Source organism: Thunnus maccoyii, chromosome 17 (assembly GCF_910596095.1).
Source record: "Thunnus maccoyii chromosome 17, fThuMac1.1, whole genome shotgun sequence".
Taxonomy (NCBI): domain Eukaryota; kingdom Metazoa; phylum Chordata; class Actinopteri; order Scombriformes; family Scombridae; genus Thunnus; species Thunnus maccoyii.
Window position 1 is genome coordinate 27,540,136 of NC_056549.1, and position 21,660 is coordinate 27,561,795.

The 21,660-nt window shown below is 39.1% G+C and overlaps 1 protein-coding gene and 1 long non-coding RNA gene across 8 annotated transcripts in view; one reads left to right on the forward strand and one right to left on the reverse strand.

The window, feature by feature from the left end:
* The window catches only part of LOC121881830, a 76,618-nt gene extending 59,448 nt beyond the window's left edge, over positions 1-17,170 (reverse strand). Inside the window, exon 1 of the long non-coding RNA XR_006091928.1 lies at positions 17,103-17,170. This is a non-coding gene — a long non-coding RNA (uncharacterized LOC121881830). The remainder of the gene's footprint in view (positions 1-17,102) is intronic.
* The window catches only part of epha7 (eph receptor A7), a 90,613-nt gene extending 71,342 nt beyond the window's left edge, over positions 1-19,271 (forward strand). For 2 of the 7 annotated variants that reach the window (XM_042389558.1, XM_042389561.1), the window contains exons 9-17: positions 778-833; positions 3,528-3,641; positions 4,091-4,276; positions 4,662-4,723; positions 4,931-5,140; positions 5,940-6,155; positions 11,581-11,774; positions 12,414-12,569; positions 14,710-19,271. In XM_042389558.1, the coding sequence (XP_042245492.1) occupies positions 778-833; positions 3,528-3,641; positions 4,091-4,276; positions 4,662-4,723; positions 4,931-5,140; positions 5,940-6,155; positions 11,581-11,774; positions 12,414-12,569; positions 14,710-14,824 (1,309 nt within the window). In that variant the 3' untranslated portion in view covers positions 14,825-19,271. Of the gene's footprint in view, positions 1-777; positions 834-3,515; positions 3,642-4,090; positions 4,277-4,661; positions 4,724-4,930; positions 5,141-5,939; positions 6,156-11,580; positions 11,775-12,413; positions 12,570-14,709 lie in introns of all 7 variants that reach the window. The other 5 variants (XM_042389557.1, XM_042389560.1, XM_042389562.1 and 2 more) reach the window with 3 other exon arrangements.
* The last annotated feature ends 2,389 nt before the right edge of the window (positions 19,272-21,660 follow it).

The window sequence follows — 21,660 nt, forward strand, 5'->3', positions numbered from 1 at the left end:
TGAGCTCTAACGTCGTCTATGCAGAAAATAAATATTTTTACTTTGGGAAGTCTGAGCACATCCCGTCTTAATACTTTATAAGGCATCCTTTAAAAAAATGTGCTTTTTTTATTTTGCATTATGAATATTTTTTTAAGGCTCAAAATGTTCCATCAACATGATTCTTACATTTCTAGAACATTAACACTCTCCTGAGCCGCTCCATATATACAGATATCTGCCATGAGATCAATACATTCTTAATCTGTCCGAGAACAAATGATTGCATTTCTGAGTTACATCCTCTTACATTGAATGAAGTGTATGTGAGGACAAAACCACCAGTCTGGGGTTCAAGGGGTTTAAGTACATGCACTATGAGCTACACATGTGTAATGTTATGTACAGTAAGTGCATGTCCGTCACTTGTGGAATTCCACCTCCTCACATCATCGCTTTTTTTTCAGTTTATACTCAAAGACCAACCTTGTGCAGCAACTCACCTGCTTGAGGGAACCTTCAACACGTTAATATTACAAATTAATATTACAAGACATGTTGAACAGTCCTTTTACAGTGCATGTATTATTTGATATGTTACATGATTAGATACTCCAGCAGTTTCCCCAGGCTAGGCTGTTGGGTTCACAGCTCGTGCTGCTCAGCTGGGTTTCTTAAGAGATTTGTCATGCACGGCATTAGTTGCCGCATTAAAATTCTTGTAATTTAGGGCATTTATTTTCCTCCACACAATCAGTTGATTCTGCCACTCTCTTCCTCTCTCCCCCCCCCGTTCAGGCACTGCGGGTACAGCAAAGCGGATCAGGAGGGAGACGAGGAGCTCTACTTCCAGTGTGAGTGCCTGCCTGCATCGGCTCAAAACCCACACACATGTATAAATATATATGTACACACACACACACACTTACACAGACATCTCAATTACCGCACACTGAACAGGAAGGCTGCCTTAAAACCCATTAGCACCCACAGGCATGACCGTTTTTATCCCAGTTCATTTGATTTGAGTCAAAGCCGGGAACAATCAGGCAACATCTGCTACTGATTGGTTAGACTGAGGCTGTCGAGATGAAGAAGTCAGGAAACTACAAACGCATGAATGTGACAGCTGTCAGGGAGGGAGTAGAGGGTTGACCCGTGAGGAAGGTAGCGCTCTTTCAAAAAAAAAACGTAGAAGCCAGACAGTTTTAGCAAGCGACACAGAGTTTCTGGTGTACAAACAGTTTGCTTTGTCGTAGGTGCTGCTTCTAGGTGCCTTCTTTCAGTACACTACCCCCTAATGATGCCCCTGGAGATACAGCTGCAGACAGCTTCCCAGAGTGGAGCTGTAATGATCCGCACTGTAGGCAAACCGCTGATTTGGAAACAAAGGGTCAGGGGTGTCACAAAGTGTGCAGCTAAAGCAGAGGATGTGCCGGTAAGCCCAAGTTGGCTACTGCTAAGTATCTGACAGATCCACCTCTGCAGCTCACAGGTCCCACCTGCTGAAGGAAATTTTAAAAAAATAAATAATAACCGGGAGAAAACACAAACAAGGCTAGTGTCAGGCTTAATGGAGTGATATGCTGTGCAATATCAAATGACAAGAGGCTGCCGGGGCAACAGAAGCTAGATAGCGCACAAATTCAACAAGTAGACCCAATTTGTCTGCCATGTAGCAGTGAGGAAGTCGTGATAAGACATCTCCTATCAGATCCGCTGACATCTCGGATGGACGAAGCAATTATGGGAGCAAGTGGAGGGAAATCTCAGCTGCCGGCATCCCCTCACCGGAGCACAATGCATTTGTTGTATTGACGCTGTTGGATTGAGGCTAACGTGCCTTTTCCTCCATACAGAGAATAAGTGTCTCTCCAGCTGGACTCACTTGTGTTGTTTTGGTATTTATCCAATCTCATTAAATTTTAAAGGTGACAAGTTATATTGTTATCAGTGGGATTTAAAACGCATCATGTAATAGCCCCTACGAGTGGACTGTTAACTTCATAGTGCATAATACAGTCATTTGCTGTTAATTCGGAGCACCGTGCGAAACGGTAACTCCCTACACTATCCCTGGCTCTTTTCTTTTTTTTTTTAAACCTTATTTGTTTTCCTTATTTTCTACAAACTGCTTCCCCTCTCACTTCATGGATATTCATGAACTGTTCCTGTATCATTGTTATTTGAAATTGCACAGACTCCAATTTTAAGAAAATCCCCAAACTCTTGCCTGAGGCGGTGATATTTGTAATCAAGGCTGTAGGTTTGTTCTCAGAAGAGAGAGGGACACGGTGAAGTCAGAAGTTTGTTTTGGTTCCTCACCTAAAAGAAGCCGAGGATGGAAATTATGTGAATGCAATATATAATGCTATAGATATACTATTCATATGTATATTTTATACCATGTATAAAAAAATCATATAATCCCACCAAATAATACATTATACCATTGTGCTGACATTGCTTTCCACTGTTACAGTAGTCGAACAAAATCATTGAAAATTCATGATATATTATATTTCTTTTGCATCTGTTGTAGAAAAACCTTTACTGTCTTATCTCTGACTGATGTTCAATTGGTGTCTTTTTCAGATAATATGAGATTATTTATGAACCTGACAAACATGTAGAGGCAGTACGGTCGTTTTCTTTCCACCATCAGATGGAACAGCAGCCTGCATGTATCTAGGGAGGCAAAATCCAGGGTGTTAAAATTATGGAAGCAAATAAAGGCCAAAAGAATCTTTGAATTTTAATTCTACTGAATGTATTTACTTTGACAATTATCTTGATTTTAACTTTCATTTTGTCTTTTTCTCTATACTTAGGATTCACAAATTGAGACAGAATGTTCAAGTGTCCCATATTCAGAACCTGTTTTTAAGTTCAAATTCAGTCATTTTGGGAGCTGAAATAAATCAAGTTGCTGAAATTGAACTCATTAAATTTAGATTCAACAACTGAGATTGAAAAATTCAAACTTGAACATCTACAATAAGAAGCAATCACTTCTCAATAGAATCAATCAGACCTCTGTCTAAGGACAGTTTTTGTAAAACTGCAAACTACCTCGTGTAATTTTTCTAGAAAAAATAGTGGAATTCAAAACACATGAACTCATGTCAGCACACACTAGTAAGTAATCACTTTTTAGGACTCTTGTTAAGAGAGTAAACCAAACTGAAAATGTAAAAGCACGAGGTACAAAAGAAAAAGATTTTTATCTCTAGAATGATGAGCATGACAAGTGTATGAACCAACACGGCCTCTTCTTTTCAATGAGGTAGTCTCAGCTTCAGGGAGGTGAAAGGTAACCCGACAGCCTCATAAAAGCACCGCGCACAGGTTACTCAAATCTTGGTTTCCCCTTTTGTGATGAATTTTCCTGTGTGAAAACCCTTTTGACACCGGCCGCTGACTGTTCAGCAATTCCCTCTGAATTACTGGTCTTAGTAATCGTTTGCCTGTCAAGCGCCCGCTGGTGTGCAGTGTGCATATTTAATCGTAACAGTAATCCTCTTACCTTTCTACAGTTAAATTTCCAGGCACCAAAACGTACATTGACCCTGAAACCTACGAGGACCCAAACAGGGCTGTCCATCAATTTGCCAAGGAGCTGGATGCCTCCTGCATTAAAATTGAGCGGGTTATTGGAGCAGGTGAGCCCATCCTCTGTCTCTCAGCTCTTTCTGTTTAGTCACTCTGTGCTCTCATATATCACACTGACAGCCAAATATTTACACCTTGAATAGGGACACAGCTTTATGCATTGTATATTGATAGTGCAATTGCGAAGAGGGGAAAAAGTTCATTGCAATTAATGTGTGGGCTGCATCTCGTAGAGGCAGGCGCAAAGATTCCAACAGCTGAAAAATTGCTGCCACATGGGTTTTACAGAGGCGGTCAATGACAGTATCTATGCATCTCTAGCATGTCTTATTATAGGTCTCGGTTACACTCCCTGGAGTATAACAAGATGTTGCACTCCAATTTGTAATCCACCACAGCACAGCTGCTTTGTCTCAAAATACACTAATAAATTTGTCATTGTGAAGTGTTTCATTTTTTTTTTTTAACCCTCACTCATGAATGCTTTCACACCACACAGGAGAGTTCGGGGAGGTGTGCAGCGGCCGGCTGAAACTGCCCGGAAAGCGAGACGTGTCGGTCGCCATCAAGACGTTAAAAGTGGGCTACACGGAGAAGCAGAGGAGGGACTTCCTGTGCGAGGCAAGCATCATGGGACAGTTCGACCATCCCAATGTTGTGCATCTGGAGGGAGTCGTGACAAGAGGTAATCACACTTGAAGGTGACACAGAAACTAAACTACTAAAGCATGAACTCTACACTGATGCCGTGAGACAGTTCAGGAATCCCTGTAAAAATCCTTTTCATCACAGTTTGTTTAGCTTTGGCAGGTAAAAGCAGCACAGTTAGAGTGACATTATATCTGATTAAATTAACCACACTCTCTGTTTAACATTTTCTCATTTAGACACTCTAATAAAAGGAGCAGATGGTAACTTTTAATTAAAAGCCAATGAAAACTAAAAATAACTTGGAAGCACTTCGCCATAGTTGTTTATTGTGGGGAGTTCTGGAACCAAACAAAATTTAGGTATCAATTAATCATCTACTTTTGTCCGTCTTTTTCTTTTTTCTTTCTTTTTTTCTCCAGGAAAGCCAGTGATGATTGTCATCGAGTACATGGAAAACGGCTCATTAGATGCTTTCCTCAGGGTGAGTATCACCTTCGAAGCGCAGGAGGCTTAAAGCATCTTTGCCTTTTCTGGAAAGTCCCAGAGAGCAGGCAGTCTGCAGTAGGATCTGTGCATCGCATAAATATCATAAATCTTGTGCTAGAGCTGCTGCAGTGCTGTGACCTACATTTCCCTCATGGTCAGTGAAGATGGCTGACCTGCCTGTGTTTCTCTCTGTGCCACGCAGAAACACGATGGTCAGTTCACAGTCATCCAGTTGGTCGGGATGCTGCGGGGCATAGCGGCAGGAATGAGATATCTCTCTGATATGGGATACGTCCATCGAGATCTGGCTGCGCGAAACATCCTTGTCAACAGCAATCTCGTATGTAAAGTGTCTGACTTCGGCCTGTCAAGGGTGATAGACGACGATCCCGAGGCTGTCTACACAACAACTGTGAGTCAATTAAAGCACTTGCCTTCTCTACCCAGAGCTCTGGTTCTGAATTCTCTAATCAAGTCACAGCAGCTGCATGAAAATAGAGCAGAAGTACAGGTGCACGCCCATGCAGTCTGCACCATTTTCAATATGCAAAACAAGCACTTTCTCATGAAGCACAGTTTATAAAGTTGTACTTTATTAACAAATCATTTACTAATGCTTTATAAATCAGTTATAAGCCACTTTGGGGTTGCCAGGTTGTGAAATCTCTTTGGCTAGTTACAGAACAGTAACAGAAAGCATTGAATTCTTGAACACTGTCAACACTGAGCTTATTAAAAATCTAATGTTTCTGACCTTTGTCAAGTATCAAATTCACAATATGAAACAACAACTTCTTTCTATAAGAAGACAGATTGCAACAATCAAATTAATAGGAGCAAAATCACATGAAAAAAAGCTGAGACAATTACACCATCAATAACTGAGAAAATGAGACAATAATATATGGACAATAGGAATCAATTACTATCAAGGAAATATGGAATAAACAGTCTAATATGATAAGTGATATCAAGCCAATATTTCAAGTAAATGTATGTGTGTAAATGTATGTGTTCTCCTCAATGAGTTAACTAATCTATAAAGCATTAATAAAGCTTTAATCACAGGTTATAAAAACCTTTATAAATAGTGCCTCATTAGAAAGTGGTAGCAATCTCTCTGCTTAAGTTTTTTGGCAAAGTTGTTTTTTTTGTGTGTGTGTTCTGACCCTGTGTGTAACTGCAAAACTCTCACTAATTGATTTTTTTAGGGGAAGATGCAGGATGTAATGAATTTGATCTTTACTCCAGCCACTGACCTGCATTTCACTGAACAGGGTGGCAAAATACCCGTCCGATGGACCGCGCCAGAAGCCATCCAGTATCGTAAATTCACCTCCGCAAGTGATGTGTGGAGTTATGGCATTGTCATGTGGGAGGTCATGTCCTATGGGGAACGGCCTTACTGGGACATGTCCAATCAAGATGTGAGTTACTACCTTATATAAAGTCATTCAGTTACTAAACATAATACAGAACGTTTCTCTTTCAGTTTAGGGACTACCTCATTAAAACCTCTATTTAAAAAGACATTATTTCAACATTGTACTGGAGATGTAATAGATATTTACACATATTGACTTTGTTATTTGTTATCATGGCACACATGACTATGTGCCATGATATAGTATGATATAGTGAATTAATTGTTCAAGTAACTTATATCTGTTTTATATTGTTCTAAATTCAATATCTTTGAGTTTTAGTGGAACAAAACAACTAAAAAAGTAATGTGATTACACTGCATTGGGTTCAGGGAACTGCTAATGGGCATTTTCCAACTTTTTACTGACATTTTTTTAGATTAGTTTCAAAACTATAAATGATTTATTGCTCACAAATAACAAACAAGAATTAAGAGTATTAGTCCAGCGGAGGTTATGCATTACTTCCAATCCAGGAGAATAATTATCTCAGTAACTACCATCTAAAAGGGGCTATGAATTATGAGAATGCAAGATTTTCCCCAGCTTCATCCCTTTAGTAATTATCCCTAATGAAGTCATCCCACTAAAACAGAGAAAATCAAAGACAAAAATCCCAGTTTGTGGTTCTTCTTTGAGAAGCTTCATGAGAACAGCTCGGTGGGGACGGTAACCTTGGCCTTAATTAGTTCAAGACATCTTTCTGCTGTATAACCATGCAGTTTGAATCCATGTGAAGGAGAAACAGTCCTGAAATGGGATATGCATAAAAATGAAGTCCTGAGAACATGGATTTGATGTTTTTTAATAATATAAACAACAGGAGTGGAAAACGCTTGTCATGCAGAATGCTTTTGATTCAGATGTCTTTAAAACTTTATGAGTTATGGTTGAACCAATTACACAGCAAATTACTCTTGTGCTGTTTGCATTGCACGTATTGCTTTGTTTTAGACACAGTCACGTCCAAACATGTGTGTAGATGAGCTCTGATGTTAGGGGTCATTCCACTTCACCGTTTTACACATCAAGATCAGTTTACTCAACCTGTGATAATAGTTGAATAACACTTTCTGGAGGAAAGTAAAACGAGAAAATAACTGATGATGTCAGAGTGATTTCATTAGGGTTATATCAGCTTGGCTTGGAGACGGAAACCTGCGTCAAAAACTGCGGGTAGAATTTGTGAGAGGTGGGAATTTAGCAAGCAGGGAAGGTCTAATGAAGGGATGCTATCAAGTTGCATTATGGAAAACGTAGGATCCAGCATTTCTGGAGCTTGGCCCAGTTATCAATACAGAGTCAAATGTGACAGAAGTTCCAAAAATGGTCCAAATATCAGGATATCTCAGCCTCTGATTCTTCAATTTTCACCATTCTTTTTGAAATGTGTCTTTTTCGAGGCCCCCAACTTTATGGAAGTCCATTACTAAATCTCTGGAGTACCCCTTTAAATGAAACATATGAAGGCTTCAATACTTCAAGACTCACTTCTTGCAAGCTGCATCAGTCATACAACAAATATAGAAATACAGTACTTGAACAAGATTTAGGTTGGATACATGAGGGAAAAAAACTGAATATGTAATGTTTCTAAAGCTAGTGTCCCTTCTCTTTAGGTTAAAGCTGTATCACAAAGTAAAAGATAATAATAATTAATACAGTCACACATGAGTGAACTGCAAAACAGCTCTGTAGCTCCAGAGACCTTTCTCGCTTTAGCCACTTGTAGAAATACAGCTCTGAATAACTGAAACAAAGTCAAAACTACACACAGTGCAGTGAATTTCCAGAAAATACTCTCACCTTGCTCATGTTTTGAAACACACTTGAGCTGGAAGGGATGTTTGGAGACATGTTGGCTCTGTTTGGTGCTGAAATCTAATCAGAGAATGGATAGGACAAATTAGATGTCTAAAACTCAATTGGGTAATCATGATGCATAATCAGGATTATGGTTTTTGCCATACTGTCAAGTAAATTGTAAGAGTTGACTCCTGATATTACCCATACTTTTCTTCCTCAAAGAACATATTTGTTTTTTTTAAGTCCCACACCTCTTTTTACAAATGTCACAAATTACTATAATGACTGACTCACCCGCAGTTCTCTGAGTGCTGTTGCCTGCTTTCTTGCCAACTCCAACCGAGGGAGTCCAACTGTGCCAGACCACTTGAAGCTGTTCCTTATTGTCAGACACTTGACACATTTTGATTGATGGTGGAAGGCAAGTGAGTTCTGGCCTTAAGATTCCTATATGGCCCCCTGAGTTTAGCACCCACAGTATCAGGGCTAAACATGATTAAGATTCTCTGGCGCTCTTAAGCAGAGGCCAGTTGATTGAACAATCAGATGTTAGAAATGCTAAACAAGACGGCTGGGCATTTAAGTGGCGTATGTGGTGTTCTGACATTCCACTACTTGACAGACATCAATGTCAGAATTTTTTGCGCTTTGTCAAGACTTCAGCAAACATCCTCCGGGGATGCAGGAAGAACATTATTTGCATTTTTCCCAACAGTTTCAGTGTTTTGACACCTTTTCCCTCCATGACTCATTCTTGTCTGAGCGTTTCTGACAGGAATAGCTGATGAATATATGCAGAAACATACAAAGCTCCTTATCCACACAATAAAGGAAGAGGAGTCAGAGGTTCAAACCAAAGTGCCCGCTGCACCTACTGCTCTCACGGCATTGACTTTTAATGAACTCTGTGCTAAACTGCATGCATGATGCAGAGTGACAATAGATTAGATTTAAAGGCTCTGTGGAAAGATCTATTCTATTATTCATCAGAGCTGTATAAATATAGCCCTTTTGTTTAGACATATGAACATTGCTGGAAATGAATCTCAAGGAAACAAGTCTACACTGCGGCACATAAGAAACAACATGTAAAGAGAAGCCCGGCCCTGTCGCGCGTGAAGGGTTATCAGTGAAATCTTGAAATCAATTCTAAAACTCACACTCAGCCAGTAAAGAGGGATAAGGATGGGTGTAATATGATCCCATCTCCTCAGAAGTTGGTTAAAAGCATAGCTGCAGCGTGTAGCACTTACTGAAGGCAGGAGCCCAGTGAGAGGAGAGCTGCGATAATCAAGCCGAGACAAAATAAAAGCATGTGTAACCTTTTTTTTAGGATCAGGAAATGAAGGTCTGATTTTGGTAATGTGTCTGGAGCTGAATAAATTATTCAACCTTTTTAGCATGACCATCCAAGAAGGTTTATTCACTCATTATACGCTGAATCTCATTAATTTTGATTTGTGATAACACTTTGTGCTGATGTAGGGAAGTGGTGACTATGTTAGACACAGCTTTACAAGAGCACAAGTCATCATTCTCTTCTTTAAAAGCTGACAGTTGAGTCAATTTACATTAATACCCACTTTTATATAAGTGGTTTCGATCATTAGGGATTTGTTTAAAACTTGTCTGAATGTTTGACTGCCTTTTGGACCCTTTTGGACTGTTAAGCCACCATTTGTCATTGTGCCTCTAGGTCTTGACAATCAAACTGGTGAGTTAAATGTTGGCATAACATAACTCAAACAATATTGCGCTTTCATAACATTGGAGGAAGGTTCAGAGTTTCAGATATCCTGACTTTTAGTCACTTATATACAGGAAAGCTCCAAAAATACTGGATCCTACACATCCCATGATGCAACTTGATGCAACTCTTTGGTTAGACCCTCCCAACCTGGTAAACACCCACAACTACATTTTGAATTGCAGGTTTTCTTTAATTGATTTATAGTTTCTAAGCCCAAGCTGGGATAACCCTTTCTTAGTCAAAGTTCCTCCAGAGCTGATTTCACAGGCTGAGTAGTTCCCCCCAGGACAAATAAATTGACTTGGACAAGAAAAATCAGTGGAGTGCCCCTTTAAAACTGTATCGTCAGGCAGTACTTTGTGCAGAAAGGCTTCCCAGATAGAACTGGAGATTATCAATGCTCTAGCAAGGGCAAAGAGAAGCTTCATTTCTATAGAAAAAGTTGTTAGACATGAAATACTGCATATCTGAGTGGCATATTGGTATGATGGAATGGGGTATAATGAGAAACCTGTCGCTCCACAATTAGTGCTCAAAGCTCATCGGCTGCTTTGAATCACTCTGCTTTGAGTCCTCGTGTTCCCATTTACTGTAACAAAACTGGCACACAGCTATCAAGTCTGGTTAGGCCCGAAAGTCCTTGATGCACGACATCTGCTGCAGGTAACCATGAAATGATTAAGCTCCGACACTGTTTACAAAGTTGGTGATTAAAGGATGAAAGGGTCGTGAAGAGTAGAACATTATTCACTTTGTCAGTAAGAATTAGAGTTATTGTGACACTTACGGTTCAGGAAGAAACTTTTCTTCCTCAAACTTACCCTAACCGTGACAGTAGCGTAGCCAGAAATATTAATTTAGGTGAGCCTGTGAGATCAACCATAACAGTTTTTTACTTTTATTTTAAGATCTCATTAAAACATTATTACTGCTAGCATCAATTAGCACAATATACACAAGAAGCACATTCATATGACTCACACGGGTCAGCAAAGTGTAGGAGCAATGTTAGCTACATACACACAGCATCACAGTGCAAGAAGGCGGGGCTTGGTCTGGATCAATTAAATAATTTCATCATAATCCAAAGTGTCTGTCAACTCCTTTTCAAATGGAAGACTAGATAAACTGTTCAGTCAGCCTGTGAACATGTTGGCCCTGTTGCTTGCTTTGATAACAGTTTGTTAACAGTGGAAAACAAGCGCTCAACTGTGCAGCTTGTTATCAGAAGAGTAATGCGTGCCTGAAGTAAACAGTTCATGTTTGGAAAAATGTTTTCGGGACAGGAGTCGAGAACCTTGAAGAAATTTGTCCCAGCGAGTTCTCCTCTGTTGTAATGTTACTCATTAAAACAACCAAGATGGCGCCAGCTGCCTTCCTCCCGCTCTGAAGTCTTAACTTACCTGCTCTCCTGCTCCTGTGCTGGTATTTTTTTCTTTTTTGAAAAACCAATTTCTGAAGTCCATTTTGGCTACTGCCAAAAAAAAAAACTCATCAAGTGCAACACTGTGACACAGCAGCGTCAGTTGTGTCACATCACAGTAATCACTTGAGTATCACAGCCTGTCACAGCCTGTGGCACGAGATGCTATGATTATGCTGCGTGTGCCAGTTTGAGATGTAGATGCCACAGGCACATCCAGACACACCCCTGGCTATGTGGGTGAACTGTTATACTAAATGGTTAGGGGTAATAATAAAGGATACTACTAAAGAGTTAGGAGTTGTGGTTTAGGGTTAAGGTGACTCTGAAGGCTGATACTTAAAGGTTAGGATTAGGTTTACGCTAAAGGTTAATACTAAAAGATTATGGTTATAGTCGTTGTTACTCAAGTCTGAAACTAACGATTCAATGTGTTTTATATTCTCCAGGTCATTAAGGCCATAGAGGAGGGCTACCGTCTTCCGGCCCCTATGGACTGTCCTCCAGGCTTGCATCAGCTAATGTTGGACTGCTGGCAGAAAGACAGGGCCGAACGTCCCAAATTTGATCAGATAGTCGGCATCCTTGATAAGATGATCCGCAATCCCAACACATTGAAAACGCCAGTGGGAACATGTACGAGGTGAGGAATATAAAACCCCCAATTAATCATTTTAAAATGTGGTGTCATACAATAAAGAAGTTTTACTTTTATTTTAGCACATTAGTGGATGATCCAAAGTGTCCAGAGGATGATTTAGCCTCTGTAGTTCACAGATGAAAGATAAATCCCGGGGGATCGATACCCCAAAGCAGCTTCCATGGCTTTATGGTCAATAGCGGGGCTTTTAAATCAATCTCTATAATGAGTTCCTGGTACTTTAAAGTGCAGTGGGAACTCCAGACCTCACTCTGACGTTTATCAAATGAATTCTATTTGCAGTCAGAACATACTATCCCAGGGTGAGACTGAGATCCAGAGGTTACAACTGGTTAAAAAGCACTTTATTATATAGGGACTATATAGGAGGCAAATGTATTCAGATTGAAAAGATATTGACAAAAATATTTTTCAGAAGCAGAAAGCTGACATGCTGCATCTGTTTGTGAATTTCATATTGATTGAAGCCTCCAATCAGCTAGTTTTTTCCCCTCACGCAATTTACTGCACCGCTGGATGCCTTTGGTCGTCGCTTTGTCTCGTCTCCTGCTTGATTTTGTTTTCAGCAGAACGTTTCCTTTTCACATAAGACATAAACATCTTTCTGTGCTCATCCTGCAGACCAATTAGTCCACTGTTAGATCAGAGCACACCAGACTTCACTGCTTTCCGCTCAGTGGGAGAGTGGCTGGAAGCCATCAAGATGGAGCGATACAGAGACAACTTCACAGCAGCTGGCTACAGTTCCTTGGAATCTGTGGCCAGAATGTCAATCGAGTAAGTAGTTTTTGAAGCCCTCAAGGGGTTAAGCATCAGTAGAAGACATTAATACCAGCCATGTTTAGACTAGGATCTCACCTACACTTCCCTTTCTTCAACATCAACTTTGGTGCATTTTTAATTCAGGTAGAGTTTTGATATACTGCCATCCCATGAGGTTTACAAGTTTCTGTAACTTTACCCTTAAATTTTGAAATAGTAGCCTTGGCCTTTATTTACCTCATTTGCAGGGAGAACAAGACCTTTATTTGAAACAGTCTTATATCAGAGACATGCCTATATTTCTGATCTTTCCTGTTTTATTACTATACTTACATTATATACATCATATTTTTGTGAGATGCCTCCCTTGTTATTGATCCACTTGATTTAATTTGCTGTTGATGCAAACGTCCTCCATGTTTACCTGTTGTCTTGATAAATTCAGTATAATGTACATTTCCACAGCACTAATTCCATCAGTAAGGCAACATAGTCATGTCATACTCATCACTCTGCTGATCTGAATCTATCATTATAATAGAAATACTCTTTTACATTCACTTATTTCTAATCGCTTCTACTTTCCCGTTTTTGGCTGGACCAGCTCCGAATAACCCCAAATGTCCCGCTCACTGATGAAGTTACACCATTGGTCGGTTGGACGAGTGTTGGAGTTTCCCCATTGGCTGTTGCTCTTTCAAAATGAATCAGCATGAACAGATTCTATTACATCCTCAGGGGGCATTTACAGTGGAGCGCAGCCCTGCGATTAAGTTTTAAATACACACATTTACTGACCGAAGCATCTCACGCGGAGGCTCCGACACTGACAGGAGCAACAACCTGCGGATATAAAGAGACGTGACGGATCCATTTTACCAGCCCGCACGGTGGCTAGCAGCTAGTTACCTTGGCTAGCATCATTAGCATAGCCGTGCAATGCTGTGGGTAGCCCATAAACTGTATAAAAATACAGTGTAGCTGTGGTGTTTCCGGTTTAGCAGCATTTACTCTGCTCTGAAAGACATCACAGCGCAGATATAAATCACACAACTGACAGACTGGTAGCCTAGCATGTTAATCCTAGGTAAACACATGGATGAGACCATATGTTTACAGACATCTGTAGACAGAAACAGATGAAAGAGCAGGGGGAGGTAACAGATAATTAGAGTAGTTATAATTAAAATTAAAATAAGTTCTTTCAAATCAAACATCCCAAGATATGAGTGGAAAGTATTGTTCTTGCAACTGCATTTATAACGGTCCTGACATATACTAGGTTTTGATCTAGTTTTGTTTTATTCAGTGTTAAGCTACTGTTAGCATTTTCTACACAAAGGCTCTCCAGTGGATCAAAGGGCACAATATCTCCTTTTCCTGTTTGGCTCTCTATGTGAAACATCCGCAGGAATATTGAGTTTAGTTATTGGCATTTAAAAATCAACAAAGTAGAAAAGGAATTAATTGAGAACAGTTTGTTAAAAGGTGAAACTCACCAGCAGAGTAGTGAGTATGACATAAGAATTTTATTATGTTGAGCCATTTTAGCACAAAAAAATTCTTCAATCAAAATCTTGTAGGATAAATGCTCTGTGGTTGACTCGGACTCATATTTTAATGTTGTGTGTGGGGTTTTAAAAATGTAAAGACAGAATCTGTGAAAAAACTCATAACTTATGGTGTCTCCGATAATTCCATATCAAACATTATCATGTTTTGAGTTTCCATCTGAATGTTCATGAACTTGTGTGAACTCTTTGCTGTTTATTGCATTCTTACTAGTTGAGAGCAGCTGAATATGAGCATCGGCCCAGACTGTGGTTTGCCCTAAAGTTGTTACGCTAAACTTCCAATGACCATCAGATGTCAACATCCATCTCCACATCCCCATAAAATGCTCAGAGTTCAAATAAACTTTCCAAACATACTTACCAATAAAAAGGAAACTTTAGATCATACTTTTTTTGCTACATCATCCTTGAAATTGACCATATGAAATTTATTATCGAGATTCACAAACAAGATCGCTGTGTTTGGATGTCTTTTTCTACCCCTCACTCACAATAATGAAAAACCTGAGGCTGTAAATCTCACTTGTTTTGCCCCATACTGTGGTCCAGTGCGTTGATTGATGTGTTGTCCTGTCTTGCAGGGACGTGATGAGCTTGGGGATCACGCTGGTGGGACATCAGAAAAAGATCATGAGCAGCATACAGACTATGAGAGCCCAGATGCTGCATCTTCATGGCACGGGTGTTCAGGTGTGATGGACTGCGACGGGCCACCGCGGACAGGGCGAAAAACAAAAACAGAACTTATCTGGAGCAGCGCCTGGGACAGAACCTGGGATATTCGTCAAAGTAAACGGACATCTGTTATGTCTGACTCTTCCGGCTGTGTCTGGAGTGAAATCATTCCTTTGTTCCTCAGTGAAGGATTGTGGTCTGCCTCTTCAAAGGGCACTAAAGAGAGGAAAAGGGCAAAAAACAACAAAAAAAAGAAACTACCTGGACGAGACGACTTACTTGTTTTGTTTTGTTTTTTTCTTCTCCTTTTTTAGAAGCGCTTACGAACTCAACCACATATCAAATGGCGCACTGGAAAGGAGTTTATGTTCTTAATGAATGATTTAAGTGCACACCATAGCTATGGATTTTCTTTAAAAAGAACAAAAAACTAATTGTCTACTTGCAGTGTTTTTCGGTCACTTCTCTTGTTTCTTTTCTAATTTGTCAATTTTTTTATGTATGTCTGCCACAGTGACATGTTGTGGCACATACAAGTGTTCTTTTTTCCTTCTATTTGGACTCAACAACAGGGTAAATTCTCCTTTATCCAAACACAGAAGGAACTCAGTACAGATTCAAAGGTACTTTTTGTGCTGAGACACGCCGGACTGTTTGAACTGTTTGCAGTGACTCGTATTTTCCTTCATGTGCTGTTGAAGTGAAAATGGTATTCTCACATGCTTACCAGAGTGGGTTTTTGACTTGGTTTCAACCTTTCCTACTTTTTATTAAGAATTTTTTTGAAAGAGTGCAACACTGAGGAGACGCAGGAGGAGAATTGTTCTTCAAATCACCAGTCTTTTGTATCAGAGTAGCAATATCCTTTGTCTTAGTGTTCACTACAGGAAACGTTTGAGTTTCAGAACAGTTATTTGGTTACTGAGTAGAATGTTTCAGCACTGTTGAAAGATTGTATTGAAGCCGCCGCAAATTGTTTTGCCATCACTTTGCCTAAAATGTTGCACACAGTGTTGGTTTTTTGTGTTTTTTTTGGTGCATTGTTCAGCTGCAAATACAATTTTTAAAAGGTGAAAGGTGGAAGCTCTAGACGTATTACTGCCTTAAAATGTGTTCGACTAAGTATTGCCACTATTTTAGGCACTTGAATGGCAATACTCTCTGCGGTTCATTTTGAGGATGGGCGACTGGGACAAGCTCCCTATCTTTTATTTTTGTTTTCCTTTTAGTGTGATGTCTTTTTATCTAGAACTTGAACAGGTGAAATCAAGTGCAAGGCCACGGTTTAATGCCACGAGTGACACAGTCAGCGAAGAAGAGATGGACTAAACAGAGCAATAATTACCAGGTAGAAATGGTCCTCACCTGAGATTTTTAAGGTGCTAGGTGTTTGTGTGTGCTGTGCTGAGACGAACCCTTTGGAAAGATTCAGTCACTGCCAGAAAGTAAAGGAATATACCTGTTTGACCTAAAGAAAATGCTTTGGAATTTGCTCGGAAAACTGCCGTGCCAAGTCATCAGATGAAATCATCATTTGAGTGAGTGGCTGCAGAGATAAAAGAAGCACCATTCGAAACACTAGGTAGGTGCCAATTAGCCATGCTGACATCATTTCCTGACACCACCCAGAAATCAAAGAACCCCCTTCAGGGTTTGGGTATGAAAATGCAGGACCAAACAATCGGGCCAGAGTCAGATGGGGACCATGCTGTTAAATCCCACCTCCCGGCTCTGTAGGCAGCAATGCAGCTCCCTTGTTTATTCATGCTTCTCCGCCGCTCATCCTTCACAGGCGAAGATGTGACAGAACATGCATTAAAGTGTCTCTTAAGATTGCTCCTCTTTTCTTCCATACGGCTTTGTATGGAGAACAGAGACGAGGGGGCTTTGCAGAAGATGTGCTAAAAGCCAATCAACCTATTTGGTGCCATCTGTCTCCACTTCCAATGCAAAAAAAGAAAAGGTTTCTATGTTGAGTATGTTTTCAGCACGGTACTCTTTGATAAGAAAGTGTAGTGATTCAGCAGTCGTGTAGAGAGGAGTGGTGTTTACAGGGGAAAACCATTAGAACTTCTTTTACTGCTGCTGTAACCTAGGAGATAAATCTACAGTATATTGTCAAAGCAACATTCATTTACTTCAGCTTTTTTCATCTCAGATTTAAAGATGAAGCATAACCAGCTTTAGAAATGAACTGCAAGCTCACTGACAAGCAGTTAAACCATTAGCAGCTTTCTTCAGTCTGTCCATTGTGTCTTATGTTGTGTCCACAATAAGCCAGATACATCTGAAAACTCACCTTTTCTCTCCGTTCTGGCCCTCTGTCCACACTGAGCTGTTGTGAAGCCTTTTGAAAACGGTCTCCAGGGTGGATAAACCTGAAAGGCAAGGAAAACAAGGAAGACTTAAGCCTGTCTAGACATTGTCGAGGGCTATGTGGCAGTAACGTCTGTCGCCTCTAAAGGGGAAGATGTCTACAATCAGATGTGGACAGCAGACATGCACAGCTGCACAGATGGACATGTTCATACACACTTGTCAATACATGCATGTATTTCATTATTGATTAACCTGATGAGTATTTTCTCAATCCATTGTTTGTCTTATAAAATGCTAGAAAATACAGAAAAATGCTGGTCACAGTTTTCCAAATTCAAATTGTACATCTTAAAATTGCTTTTCTTTGTCTAAACAACCTTCTAAAACCAAAATATATTCGGTTTTGTGTCATGTAAATCCAAGAACATAAGCGAATATTCACATTTGAGAGGTCAGAACTAACTTTGCTAAAAAAAAAACTATTTCATTTCATCAGTATAGTTGCGTAGGAATGTCTATTTGGATTGTAAAAGTAATAGTTTTGGGAGTATTTAAATTTGGAAAATATATTTGGAGTAACATATTGTGGAAATGTCTCAGTGAACATCTGTACACCCAGCACTTCAAACCTCCTGCTGAAGTCACAACTCCCCGCTGTCATTTGCAAAGAAATAGTTCCAGCACCTAACTCCCCTTAAAACAGTGAACAGTGTTTTGATGAGATAAATCCTGTTATAAGTGAGCTTTTGAGTGAGCTTCAGAGGTGTTGGTTGATGTGTTTTTGAACTTCTGACAGAGCCAGACTAGCTGTTTTCAGCTTCCAGTCTTTATGCTAAGCTAGGCTAACCACATCCATGCCATGAATCCATCTCATGCGAGCGGATATGTGTGGATACACCTTGTTTTTTACACATAAACCGCATTTTCAAAATCTGCTGGCTTAGTGTGGATGTGTCTTTAGATCCATTTTCACTGTGGGACTCACCTTTGTAAGGAGACACCAGGAATTAGCCCTGACCAGCTCTGAGCCCCTGTGTCCCCCCCCCCCCACCACCCCACCCCACCTCCCTTTATCCATACAGCAAAGCTCAGCAATTGGACCTTTGCCAGACCTTTGAATTGAATACAGGCATAAAGTCATTCAGTCAGCACAAAACTCCCCAGTTCACAGGCAGCACTCTCTCTCCTCCTCCTCCCAACACCCTGCTCTGATTTTAAAAGGTGGGCCCCTGGAGGCCCCTCAGACCCTGAGGTAGAATGCCTATGTCCTTTTTTTCCTGTGCTGGGGAAACAGCAGTTTGAGCCAAATTGAGATTAAGGCCAGGATACAATCGATTCAACGTCCAAATCACTTGTAACCTTCACCAACAGAAGTCACTTTACCGTCTGTTTCAGCTTATTTCACACCCATTTTGAACTTCAGGTTGCTCAGCTCTGGACAAAAAAAAAAGTTTTGTTGTGGCTCTATTTCAGCAAAAACACAAAAAGAATAAAAAAAAATGTAAAAAGACAAAAAACAAAAACCTGCACGATGTAGAAGGCTGGAATCAGGACTAGCAGATAGAGTATGAAGTTATTTTTCAAATCTTGTGGTTCAGCAGTTGGAAATTTGTTTCACCACTTTGGCGAGGTGGTGGATAATTCCAAAGAGTGCAGCAGTGTTGATTGTGTCAGAAAGAGCCGAGATTTGAGGGAATCTTTGTATATGTTCTAATTGTAAAACTTGTACATTTTATTTATATTGTTTTTTACACATATTACTCAGTAGAGAGCTCTGAATACATTGAAAATGCACTATATTTTTCTATCTCGCAGATGAATTATTGTCACCCACAAGATTTCAGTTGTACATAATTTTTCATTTAGGACCAAAGACGGCTGATAGGATTTCCATCTTTACTTTGACTTTGTTTTTATTTTTGCCTTTTAGTTTGTTGTACAGTAATACAAATTGTCAATTTATTATTTATTTTTCTGTGCTGAAAGTATTGAGAATATTCACTGGTCAAAAGTATTTTCCCCAACAGCAGAACTGTAAGATCATTTAATTAGACAATTTCTTGTTACATAGACAATTCTTTTTGCTTTGTAATCTTTGTAATAGACTGTACATATATTTTTGGAAATATAATACAATCTCTATAGAAGTTTTGGGTGTCCTTTGCATTGTTTTTATCATTTCTCATATCTTGGATTTTATCAGCTATTTTTGGATTTAGAGTTATTCCTGAGATTAAATGTCCACATGATTTATCCTTCCTATTTTTAATCTTTTTTTAGTCAACAAAAACTCTGGACGTTTTAGTCTTGTCTAAGTAAAAAACAACGATTACACTATATTAGTCTCTTTTTAGTCAGTAATTACTTTGCTGACCAAAACTTTGTGAACATTTTCTGTTAATCAAGACCAAGTATGAGCATTTTATTTGAATTCATGCAAACTGTTTGCAAGTGTTTTAAGGTGTAACCATTTCTTCACCAATGGTTAATAAATCTAGGGCTTCAAATTATGATTATTTTCAAAATACATTCATCTGTAGATTACTTTCTTGATCTACAAAACATTGGTAAACTGTGAAAAATGCCTATCACAATTACCTTGAGGCAAAGGTGATGTCATCAGATGTTTTGCCAACTAACAATCCAAAACCGAAAGATATTCAGTTTACTATGATGTTAAGACAAGGAGACAAAGAAGATTATCATATTTTTGAAACTAGAAGCATCAAATCTTTGGTATTTCTGCTTGAAAAATAACTAAAATGATTATTTGCTTATCAAATTAGTTGCTGATTAATTTTCTATTGATTGACTAGTAGACATCTACATTTGATCTGGGTGCTGGAGGTCTCACATAATATATTGTTTTTTTTCTATCTGAATTATATGGAGAAGGATACAAAGGCAGATCAGACATGATAGAGATGATTTGTAGTGGGCTTGCCTCTGTTCTGCTACTGATCCCTTAATGCTGACATGCCTCATACATTTCAGAAACAAGCAAGGTCATTATTGCAAAATGAACACTGACAGGGTGATGCAGGACCTGAATCACTTCATTTTGCAATAATGACCCGCTCATTGTACATTATCCTACTTATTACACAGCTATTTACTAAAGAAATCAATAATTTGACACAAAACGTTGATTCAAAAATGGTTTTATTATTGCTTCCACTAAAAAAGATAGTCTGTTAGATTCTACTATTGGAACTGTGTCCATAGCAACGTAAACTCTGTAGCCTTCTTAAGATGAGTCTACTTAGCATTATAATCCATGTGCAACTGTACATTTCCATTGATGGTGAAGTGAGACAGGGTGACTTCTTTGGGAATATTGATGTTGATGTTTCTGTCCTCATTCATCTCTATGTTTCCTTCTTGCCAAGACCTTGCACATGACACACCTGGACACACAACCATTACTAATGTTACAACTGGTAGCAATAGTATTATTATTACTACTGCTTATTGCTTAAGTTAATATGTAGCGATAGGTAATTATGAGAGGTGCTCTGCTGCTGTAGCCTGGATTGAAGGAGAGAATCTTGCTCCATTTTCCCTTTCTGTAATATTTGGAGCTCAGTAGTTTTTTTGAAACAGGGTGTTGCGAATGAGCTGCAGTTGGTAATTTTATCAGACTTCTTTCTGCGGACGGATATGATTGGATGTAGTCCCCTCCAGAGTCTTACAACTGCGTCCATAGCAACAGTCTGTTATTCATAGCAGCGGTCTGCTATTCAGAAATAATAGACCATACAATGCCATAATTGACCAATCAGAATTGAGTATTCAACAAAGCCAATAATGTCATTTAAACTATTATTACTATTATACTATTATTATTCCGTTTTTGAGCTCTCCAGTATTTGCAACATTCAGTCTAATAATGGGTTTCCTGTTTACTAACTACAGTTAGACACTGAATGGGGAAAACTACTTAAAAATGAATTATTGACAAAAATAATTATGGAGTAAAACTAGGATTTCATTTCTTGATCAATCAGTCATATTTGAGGGGGCACATGCTCCTTAAAGTTTAATGGCCACAATATCTTGCACTGGTGTTTATCCTTTCTATTTGGTAAAAATGTGTTTTATTTTTAGTATCCATTAATAACAGCCTAATAAATTGTTAATGAATGGATTTTGGTCCAGATCCTCCACAACCCTTTTCTGGAAGGTAAGTTGTCCAATCAGTCAGAGGGACTTTACACAACCTGCCAACACAAAATTAGTTCTCATTTATGGTTTATAGCTGATATATGAAGCTTTAGTAAATGATTCATGAACTAGTAATGAAATCATTAGTTATAAACCAGTTATAAAGTAAGCCTTATTATAATGTGGTACCAACTTAAGTAATACATTCAGACATGAAACATGTTCTGATTTGCTAACAAAGGAAATACTGTCAGGAACATTAAATTTACTGAGTAGAAGAAAAATTGTGTCACACTTGAACCAACACTTTCATAAAGAGAAGTCCTCATATGAATGAAACAATGCAATGACAACAAGATGTAAGGACAATGAAA